We start from the raw sequence: 11,249 nt of genomic DNA on the forward strand, positions 1-11,249 counted from the left end.
TAGAAATTTATAATTAATTAAATTTTCAGTCAAAAGGTCTTTATTAAAAATTAAAAAATATTAAAAATTGAAAATATAATTTTATATTAAAAATATTTAAGATTGAGTTTAAAAGAATGTTTTTATACAAAAAAATTTTATCAATATATAAATAAAGTTTTTCTTTCTTCCTTTCCTTTAATTTTTCTTTCTTTTTGTATGCTTTGCTTGCAATTTTCTTATTAATTAATTTTTGTTAACATATCCATAAATTTTTGTATTATTGCAAAGAAAAAATATAAAAGGAAATGCAAAACGCCTATCCCGAAATCACTGACTAACATCGTGAATTTTTAAAGAAACAAGGTTTGAAGGTTTATGAACCTAAGCCCCTCCCTGATTAAATCAATCCTTTTTCTAAAACATGTAATAAATTGATAACTCTAGGATAAATATCTTGTTAGCTTTACCAATAATCGCTTTAAATATAATAGATAGAAATTCATTCAAAATCATTATTAAATAAATCTAAATATTTTGATTTTAGGCTAACGCATTAAAAATATGGAATATTTACCAGTTTAGCTTAGATTTATAAAAATCTTATTATAATATACAGGAATTACAAGCAAACTATTTGGCAAACAATATTGAAATCATCAGTTTTAAAATTTCAATTAAATTATTATTATTTTAAATTGAAAAATATTTAGAATATTAGGTTTTCCATTCTACATATAACATAAAAAAGCATGCAATATTATCTATTATAATTATGAATTAGTAATTTTAAGCAAGATAATGAATCTTATTTTTATTATATTTATTGGTGATTTTGTAAATTTCAATTTGTTTAATTTATTTATTTATAAAATTTAGACTGGATCACTAATGCCTTTATTATTGGTGTGAGTTTCTTGGCTAGAAGACATGCCCTTAAGGTTGGAGCTCCTCGTATCTTCTGGTCAGGTTGTATTGTTGGTGTTCCTCTCGCTGCAATTATCTCAAGAGGTAAAAGTGACTAACTCGATGAACTTGTTGGTGCCAGGTATAATTAGATGATAGTTTATATATATTTAGAAGTTTATTAAGGATAAGAAAATATATTTATTTTAACCTAATAGAAGTTAAAGATATTAAAAATTAGAAATGATACTATTGATTAGATCAATAAAAAGAAATAAAATATTTGAACCTTTATTTTTAAAACAAAACATTTAAATCTCATTTAAAAGCAAGTAGAATTTACATATTTTTATTATAAACAGAAAAACTCTTGAATAAAAGCTTGAATATGCTCCAATCACAAGAAGAGCTTGGGAAAGAGCTTTGGCTACCAATTAGGAATATCAAAATGAAATCAAAACCCAAATTCAAGATTTATAAGCAGAAATTGCTGCCAAAAAAGTTGCTGCTAAGTTAGAATGAAATAATTAAAATAATATCATTTTAATGTGTATTTTTACATAGCTATTGTACTTGTTTTGCATACACTTACTAAGCTATAATTTAATCATTTGATAAACAATTTATGCTGTATTATTTATTCGATTGTGCTCTTAAAATAAATTTTAAACACAATTTATTATTTAAATCTCTTATTTTGGTTTAAAAACAAACATATAAGTATAATAAATTATAGAGTCTAACTATAAATTTACAAGAATTAACTTAATAGTTTAAAATCATTTAAATTAAAAATAATTTTTATTTACTGTTTATAAATATTCTTTTCTTTAAAATATTTTAAAATATTAAAACTTATCAGAGTTTTGAATCAACAAACAAAGAGTAATTAGTTTAGAAAAAAAAAAATCAGTTTTTTGTATTTTTAAAAAAATTTTGGTTTCTAAACTTTGTATCATACATAATATTAATAAAAATTATCAAATAATTGACAGTACTCAGTAAAATGTTAAAGGGAAAAAAGGGTTATAAAAATATTTTTCAAAAAAAATGAAAAAAATTTTGTATAAATTAATCTATTTATATATTTATTCAGTAAAGAATATTTAAAATTGAAATAAATTATTTAATAATAGAGTGAGGAAAAAACTATTAATTTTTTAAATAAATTAAAATCAAATAAAAACTTGAAAATAATTATAGATTAATACTTTTTTGAAAATTATTTATTTATTATTAACAGTTTTTTTGTATATTTATGAATTTAAGAAATTAAAGATGATATAATGTGTCGAAAAACTATTTGTTTAGTTAGAAAATATTTTAATAAAAAATTTTTGATCTTTTTAGAATTAATACAAATTTATTTTGACACTGAAAGAGGTGAGAGCCTAATAAAATGTATAAGATCTAAATTTTTTTAATGATTTGTATTTAATTTACATATTAAATAAAAATTTAAATATTTATAATTTTTTTTTTTTAATTTTATAATTTTAGCATTCATTTATTTTATTTTAAATGAATATATTTTAAACAAAATTTAAGTTGATTAATAGATACATATATAGGTTTTGTGCTTTTATAATTTTATTATTTAATTTTCTTTCTTTAGTAGATATTTTATCATAATAATATTAATTAATTGAAATGATGAATAATAAAGAATTGTTAAAAATAAAAAATTTTTTAATTGTTTGATGAGTTGAATTTTATAAAATTGATATTTAGAAATAATAAATTAAAATAAATTGTGATTTAATCATGCTTTTTAGGCTTTACTATACTTTTTTAAGCTATAAAACAAAGAAAACTTGGTTTGAAATAATATTTGATGCGTGTTTAAAGATTATTTGAATAAATAAATAATGAAGCTCTTCTCTTAAAATGGTTGGTGGGTAGGTGAATGTGTCTACGCTAAATTTTGTTTCTTTTTTTCTCAATTAAGAGAATTTTTGTGTGTGTATGGGTAATGGATGATGGCTAAATATCAATTGCTTGCTTGCTAAAAAAAGGGAAAAAGTAACTAAAAATGCTTTGCTTTTTGCTTGCTAAATGCAAATTAACTAATAAATTAATTAATTTGTATATTTGTTTATTTATTTAACTAGCGTTGCCCTAACCTTGCTTTTATTGAAAGAAATAATAAATGTTTTTTTTGTTGGTTTCCGCGGAGAACTTACTTTCTAAGCTCCTAACTAACTAATGAAAAAATACGCTATCTTCGTTAAAGAGAGAGCTAAATAAGAATAACTTGTATTAATTAATTAAAGACTACAGAACGAACTAAAATAGATTTGCTTTATAAAATATAATAAAAAGATAAATAAAACAATAAAACTTGATGGAGATTGTTTGTTTGTTTGATTGATTGATATACCCTTGCTAGATTATTTGATTAATATATGAAAATAAAAAATAACGCGAAACTGCAAACAAATGGCAGGTAACATTTTAGTTAAATTGTTTCCTTCCATAGTCCGCTATCGCTTCTATTGTTTTTATATTAATTGTTCTTATTGCCAGGATCTCTAACTAGCTAGCTAGCTTGATTGCTTGCTTATTTGTTGATGTTGTTGCTTAATTGATTTATTTACTATATATATAATATACTTATTAAAGAGACATACATTCATTTCTTTTTCCTTATTTTCTTCTTTTTATTTGCTTTGCTTAGTTAGATTTTGCTTACTTTATTGTGGTTTGATTGGTTTTTAATTACTTAGCAGTCAGTTCTATCTTGTGTTCTCTTGGTTTATCTTCAACTGTATCTCCAAATCAGCCTTGATTGATTTATTTTGTAATTAATTAATTAATTCTATATAGTGAAATCAATTCTATGGCTTAACAAGCTAGGCTAAATAATCGTGAGTGCCTTGCTTGTTATTGCTGTCGCTTTATTCGTTATTGCTGGTGGTTCCATTATTGTTGACTGAACCGCTTGCATTGACTTTCATGTCTTCTTCATCATCTTCCTCGCCCCACTTTGCGATATCAGCTCTTCTTTCTTCAGAGTTTTTGTAGCCAGGAGAAGCTGACTTAGAATGCTTGGAGTGAGATCTAGACTTCTTCTTCTTTTTATCTTTATCTTTCTTGTGCTTTTTATGGGAGCTTCTGGAACGAGAATGCTTCTTTTTGGAGTCTTTTTCATGTTTTTCAGATCTTTCCTTATCCTTTCTTTTCTTTTTAGATCTCTCATCATCATCTGATCTAGAGCGAGAGCGAGACCTGTTCTTGTATTCAGGATGCTCTTCGTACATTTATCTGAAAAGGGATCTTCTGAATGGTCTACCGATAGGCTTAGAGTGAATGTAATTACAGTATCCACTTCTTTTGCACTGACCTTCAATATATTGTTTGCATTTTGCATTAGAGAAATCAGTAACGGGAGAGAATTCAGGTTGGAGCTGTTGCTTGTCGTAATAACGAGTCTTTAAGGACATCAAGCACTTAAGAGCTTCGCTTTCCCTAACATATTTAACGTAAACGTTTCCTTTCATGTGATCACCGATGTTATCACAAATGATCAAGTCATCAATTTCTCCGTAACTTGCTAACTCCAAAAAGACTTCCTCATAAAATTCTTCGTAGTGATTCAAAGCCTTCTAAGCTTCTTCTTCGCTGACTCTATTACCCTAAGCCAAAGCCAACTCAGTGGGGGAGTTCTAGTACATGTGCTTAATCAAGATAGTCTAACTCTCAGAGGGTCTGTTGTGGATTCTGAGACATTTATTTTCATATCTGCAAGCACCAATTTTAAAGTAGAAGGGACAATTGACCTTGTCTTCTTCTGTACCATACATACGACTTAATTTCTCAGCCATTTCTAAAACTTAAACTTACTTATTTACTTACTTTTACTATTAACCTTACTACTTCTACTACTAACTAACTTTTACTACCTTACTTGCTTTCTTTGCTTTCCTTTACTAATAAGCTAGCTAACTAAAATTTATACCTTAACTTAGTTTATTTAGATATTGTCTATAGACTTCCTTTTTCTACCGCTTTTCTAAGATTTAAGTCTTTTCTCTTTACTTTTCTTTGATTATTAAATAATTATATTAATATTTTTCTCTTTTCTCTTTTTTCTTTCCCCTCTCAAAGAAACAAACAAATAAAAAATCAAACATCCAAATAAGCAAACAAAATAACAAACTATATTTATTTATTTCTTTCTTTCTTTGATTGCTTGTATATTCTTTTTTTGCATATTATTAATAAAATCATATGCAAATTATTTTAAATTTTGTAAAACTTTCATTCATTGACAAATAAAAAATATAAAAAGCAATCTGCTATTTAATCTGAATCTTACTTATATCCAAAATCCTTCAAACAAAAATTAAATTTCAATTACCTAAATTTATTAAATTTTTGAATCACTTTTATTTGATATAAAATTTTTTGAATACCATTCTCTTAATCAAAATGCTTTAAATTTATTTAATTTATAATATTTGTTTCTATCAGCATAAAACAAGCAACAATAAATCTTATCATAATATTAAAAATTTATAAAATTTGCAATTTTTATGTTTTTGTATTTTAAGAATGAAATAAAATAATTTAATTAAATATTTTATATCAATATAGGCAAACAAAATTATTAAATTTTATAATATCTAGGTTGCAAATTATTTATGTTTAAAAAATAAATTAACTTTTAAGAATTAAAAAATTTTATTCACATTTAATTAAAGCATAAATATTGTTTTATTCTTTTTTGATATTATTGAAATAAAAATTAATTATAAAATAAATTAAAACAAAAAAAATAATAAATAAATAAAATTCTCATTTCATTTTTGTTAAGTTTTTAGCACAAAATATTTTTGCAAATTAATTTTTTGAAATAGTTAAATTTTATTTCTTAAATTAATTTCAAATACTTTCCGAAACTTTTAATGCTTTTATTATGTCTAAATCAATATTATTTAACATTTTAATGTAGGATTATATTAGAATTTTGTTTTATATGGAGATAAATATTTATCAATATATTTTGAAATATTTGATATTAAAGTTTTTTAATATTTGTTCTCAAAAATAAAATAGGCTTTCAAATCGATTTATAAGATGTGAAATAAAGTTTAATGGGTTTAATTATAGTTCACAAAAATCTGATGTTAATTTTTATTTATTTATTTATTCTTTAGACATTAAAATCTATTGTCCTAATTTTACAAAAAATTCTTTAGGCTCTAAAAATACTCCATAAATTTAAAAATGTTGAAATTTGATAATCTTACATATTTAATTCTAACTAATATAAATAAAATTATGCTAGTTAACATTTATCTTTATAAACTTAACAAGTAAAATAATCAATCCATTTATTGGTTATAAAATTTTTTAAATGCATATCAGAACAATAAATTTTCAAAGTTTTTAAGTTTTTTTATTTTTCAAAGAGTTTTTTTTGTGTGATTTAACTAGAGAAGCTGCTGATTCGATTTTATTAAATGGACTTTGTAAATTTCTTTATTTTTATTAAAAAATTAAACTAGTCTTTAAAAAAATATGTTTAATTTTAAATACGAATGAAATAGCCGCATGTAGAAAAGAAGACAGAGAGAAGATAGCAAACATATTCATAAATGATACAAATCACTAGGAGTATGGGGCTGAACTGAAATCAAATTTTACTGAAGAATAAATAAATGGAAGAACTTGACAGATTGTTATCAAAAATTAAATATACCAATAAATAAAAAGTGCGAAAAATAAAGGAAAACGATAAGCAAATAAGCAATAAAGCAAGTAGTAAGAAAGAGTTAATTATAACAAATTTGATAATAGTATTACTCATTAAATTTGATTTGCGTAATCATAATTTCAATAATAATTATTTAATTGCAATATAATTAATATCCATTAAAAAGGAAAGAAAGTCTAACAATTAATTTAGAAGGAGATATACAAAATAACTATAGAAACAAATGGGAAATTCAAGTTCAAACCAAGTAATTCTACTATTCAGCATTATCTGCTTTTGGCATTTATTTCAAATTCATAGAAAAACCATTTTTTTTAAAAACTTTAAGCTTTCACCTGAATTGGCAAACAAAATTATGGGTGTTTTTAGAAAGATTGATACTGATGGTTCAAAGTGTATCGATAAAGAAGAAACTCTCAAGTTCTGGTAAATACACACTTAAAATTTTGAAAAAGAGCATCAAACAAATTGATATCATTTTCATTTCATAACATGTTCTATTGTTTCTAGATCTATTTTTAAAAACTTCTTCAATAATCATCAAAATAGGAAATCTAACTATGCAAAAGTTAATACAGATGAACTTTTCAAAGCTGTAGACGTTGATAATAGCGGCACAATTACTGAAGATGAATGGATGGAATTCTGGAACTCAGTTAAAAAAGCAGGTTATTCAGAATAGGAAATAGAAGAAGAGGTAAAAAATATAAAAACAATATCATCAATTATTAAATTAAACAAATGCTATTTACAAAAATAAAAAAAACAAACAAACAAACTAATAATAGTTCTATCAACTTAAAGAGTTCAAAGCACACATTTAAAGGATTGCTTTGAATGAAATAGAATATTCCATATTTTAAAAAAATTAAATTTTATTTGTTAAGTAGAATTCCTTAGTTATTAGTCAAGTAATAATCAATAAATAAATAAATAAATGATTTAAATCAAAAGTAATTGCATAAAGAATTTACTTACTTTGGCAATAAGAAATATTAAATAAATAAATAAATTATTAACAATATTTATTTTTACTGATTATTCTTATTATTAAAATTAGTTGGAAGGTCTTCTTGAAGGTTTTTCTTGGGTTTACTTTGACCATAAATGAACTATTTTAACATAGAATGTTATACATATTTAGCCTGCTAAATAAATAATAAATAAATAAAACATTAATCTCAAATGAGCTTTCATGCTTAATCAACCAAAATTAGTTTTTAATAATTGTTATCTATTGAAACTACTTTTTCTATTCACGAAAATTATATATAATTTATTTGTTGTATTAAATGATTCTATAAAATTATCAAAAATACAACTTTCTCTCCTCTTTTTTCTATAACATATTTTTGAAAAAAATTAGTATAAATTATATAAAAGAGAAAACTTTAACCAAATGTTTTACTTAATTTTAAAAACCAAATAAAATCTTATTTTTTATATAAAATTGAAAAAGCTCTTGAAAATTTTTGATTAAATCTAAAAAAAAATTATTCAAAATAAACTATTAAAGAATTTTTAATATAAAAGCAATTCTATAAATAATCAAAATGGATTAAAATGTGTTTGTTTTTTTTCTAAAAAATACAAAAAATATTTAGAATTACTCAACTTTTTTCTCTTAAATTATGTTTTAAAATATCATTTTTTGATAAAGAGAAATTCCTAAAATAAAGGCTAAAAGTATGATAATACTTATTGATTTTGAAAAAATATTAATAAAAGATATTTAATTTAATGCTTTATATTTATTTATTTTTTAATCTGTAAAATTTTATTCATATTTAATAAATTGTTTTGAAACTTCAAAAGTAAATTAAAAAAAATATTTACAAAATTAATTTATTTTTTGATAGAATTTTGAATTACAATATAAAAAAAGTAATTTTCTTTTTTAAATTAATATTAAAACATATTTACTATTTATTTTAAATAAACTTCAGCAAATTTAATATTTTATTTTTGCAGTGTATTATTTTTGAATTAAAATAAAAAATTATTACTGTATTAAATAATTTAATTATTTATTATTTGTAAATTCAAATGATTGCTTGCTTACTAATAAATTAAACTTTTTTAAAATAAATAAATAAATATTAATGAAAAATTAATCAACCTTTATTGAATATATTAATTAAAAAATGTTTTTCCTTTTTATTTAATTTGTTTTTTTACTATGTAAATTTTTAAAATATTAGCTTATTTTCCTTTTATGGTTTTAATAGTCCTAATTTTTAATCAAAAATTTTAATATTTCTGAATTTTGAGAATAGCTTAAAATAAAAAATAATCATTATTTTTAATTAAGATTTCCTATTATTAATATTTTAATTTATAAAATATTTTAACTTTAATATAGAAAAATATAAAAGAAGAAATTTCATTTTAATATAAATAATATATTTTATTTGTTAATTTTATTATTAATTTTAAATTAATTTTGAATAAAAATCAATTTGAAATTTTAGATATAATTTATCCGTTTAGGTTATTGGTTGATAGAGAGAGTGAGAGAGCTTTTATTCTATCAGACTTGCAGTTTTTAAGAAAGATGAAAGAATCAAACAAAAGAATTCAGAAAAGCGAATAAATCTCTCTGATCTTTTGTTATGCATTTAAGAAAAGATAGTGCATTAATGTATGCATGAGAGAGCGCAGAGAATATATATACATATATATTTAGTAATTTAAAAGGTTAATTAGATACTAATTTTATTGATTGTTTAGTTTTTAAAAAATAAAAATCTTTGAAAGATTCCAATAGAAATATTTAATCCAAATAAAATCAATTAAAATAGCAAGTAATCAATATTTAGCTGATCCTACCTTTAGATTATTTTAAATTCATAAAATAAAATTACAACAATGACTTTATAGTAAGCTTAACCTCTCTTAGCAGAATTTGAAACTTTAATAGCTTCTAACAGCAATGCTCCTAGAGTAGGCTAATTAATATCTTAGTTAAAGGTATTTCTTTTAAAAGAAAAAATTAAGTTTAGTATCTATTTTAAGTGAATTTAATCAATCAATAAATCATTTACTTCTAAATATCAAACATTTACTTTTATAAAAACAAATAGCGTATTATATTCCTCCTACCCAGTAATGATCCTCTCACTAAAACAAAAAATGAATAAGAGTTGATTGCATCCAGTAATGAACAGCTTTAATTTTTAATCTCTAAATTATTTCATAAAACAGATAAAACGATAAATTGGGAGTATTAAATATTTGTTTTAAAAAAGGACGTTTCCACGAATTGTGCATTTTACATAGCATTTAATCCAAAAACATTCAAAGCTTTGAGTCAGCAATTAATTACTTAAGAGCTTATTACGAAAATTATCCTTAATTGCCAGCTTCTCAAGATAGAAATTAAATTATTGCATTGAATTTGTTATATCTTCTTTCTTTCAATAAGTAATTCAATATAAATAAATTTTAAAATAGAATTAATAAATTTTATTATTAAATAGAAACACTGAATACCATTCAGCTTTGGAGTTAGTTCCAGTTGAAGACTTGCACAATAATTAATTTATTCAATTCGTTACTGAATTAGAAAAGTAGTTGGCTATTGGTAACTACTCTGAAGCTCTCCTTTCTAAAAACAAGTCTCCTCTTGCTCACTTCGATATATTCTTGGATAGAATCTTCGAAACTATTAGGTAACTTAGGATATTCTTTTGATTTTTAACTGATTAAGAGATTTATTCTTTATATTTATAAAAAATGAATTTAAATGATTCATTAAATGTGTTAGAGAGCGTTTGTTAATAGAGTTTATTAAGGGAATTATAACAAATAAATTAGTAGAAACAAATAAAAGCTAAGAAATTAATATTAATTTTAAAAAAACAGATTTGAAACTGCTAGAAGTGCTGAAAAAGCCTATGAAAGTTTATCAATAAATGATGCAATTAAATTATTTAACCTTCAAAATGCCGATTAACTTAAAAGCTTTTCAGCTGAACAATCAAAATAAGGAGAAGTAAATTAACTATTTGAATGAGCAATTAATTAATCAATAATTATTATTTTTTTTAAGGAACAAGGATTTTCTTGGGTTTTCGAAAATAATAGATTAGTCTTCCGTCATAAAGATTCTGATAAAAAAGCATTATTCAACTCTGAATTTCTTATTTCAACAGCACTAAGTTATGCTCATGAAATTGAAAAGATTGTTTGAACTAAAAAATTTATAACTTGTTTTTTATAACTTTATAATATTTGAGAAATGTAAATACATGCATACATACCTTTTATGTCTTTATCCTTAAACAAACGAATATTAGATTTAATCTGCAAACAATCACTTTATTTAAGTTAATCATTTAAATTTATTTACAAATAAAATAACCAGTTTTTAAAATAAATTTTTAATAAATTTAAAGAAACTGATTTAAATTCTTTAATTTTTAAATAAATTAAAAAAAAAATAAATTTTGCTTTAATAAATGAATTTATTTAAATTAAATATTTAACTTTCTTAATTCAACCTAATTGCATAATTTTTCTATTTGGAATTATTTTTTAAGTATTTCACTAAAATTTAAATGTAATTGTAAAATTAGAGTGTTAATTGAAAGAATAAATAGAGAAATGGCTGAGCTTTATTTATAAAAATAAAAAGAAGACATAT

The 11,249-nt window shown here is 21.9% G+C and overlaps 4 protein-coding genes across 4 annotated transcripts; 3 read left to right on the plus strand and 1 right to left on the minus strand. All coding sequences in view use genetic code 6, as the record gives it.

The window, feature by feature from the left end:
- Positions 1–116: 116 nt before the first annotated feature.
- TTHERM_00649080 (transmembrane protein, putative) lies at positions 117–1,407 on the plus strand (the record flags this gene model as incomplete). The annotated part of the gene is made up of 3 exons (XM_001032302.4): positions 117–405; positions 859–1,027; positions 1,248–1,407. 3 exons carry the CDS (start codon positions 117–119, stop codon positions 1,405–1,407), a joined length of 618 nt encoding a protein of 205 aa, XP_001032302.4.
- Positions 1,408–2,306: 899 nt separating this feature from the next.
- On the minus strand, positions 2,307–5,030 carry TTHERM_00649100 (U2 snRNP auxiliary factor, small subunit). Its single transcript, XM_001032304.2, has one exon. It carries the CDS (start codon positions 5,016–5,018, stop codon positions 3,717–3,719), a length of 1,302 nt encoding a protein of 433 aa, XP_001032304.2. The 5' UTR covers positions 5,019–5,030; the 3' UTR covers positions 2,307–3,716.
- Positions 5,031–6,827: 1,797 nt separating this feature from the next.
- On the plus strand, positions 6,828–7,715 carry TTHERM_00649109 (EF-hand protein; the record flags this gene model as incomplete). Its single annotated transcript, XM_001470580.1, has 4 exons — positions 6,828–6,851; positions 6,933–7,030; positions 7,154–7,301; positions 7,665–7,715. The coding sequence occupies 4 exons, from the start codon at positions 6,828–6,830 to the stop codon at positions 7,713–7,715; spliced, it is 321 nt and encodes a 106-aa protein (XP_001470616.1).
- A 1,757-nt stretch (positions 7,716–9,472) lies between these two features.
- TTHERM_00649110 (26S proteasome non-ATPase regulatory subunit 8) lies at positions 9,473–10,796 on the plus strand (the record flags this gene model as incomplete). The annotated part of the gene is made up of 6 exons (XM_001032305.3): positions 9,473–9,574; positions 9,688–9,760; positions 9,853–10,027; positions 10,084–10,275; positions 10,469–10,598; positions 10,656–10,796. 6 exons carry the CDS (start codon positions 9,473–9,475, stop codon positions 10,794–10,796), a joined length of 813 nt encoding a protein of 270 aa, XP_001032305.3.
- Between the last annotated feature and the right edge of the window lie 453 nt (positions 10,797–11,249).

This window comes from Tetrahymena thermophila (genome assembly GCF_000189635.1).
Source record: "Tetrahymena thermophila SB210 genomic scaffold scf_8254644, whole genome shotgun sequence".
Taxonomy (NCBI): domain Eukaryota; phylum Ciliophora; class Oligohymenophorea; order Hymenostomatida; family Tetrahymenidae; genus Tetrahymena; species Tetrahymena thermophila.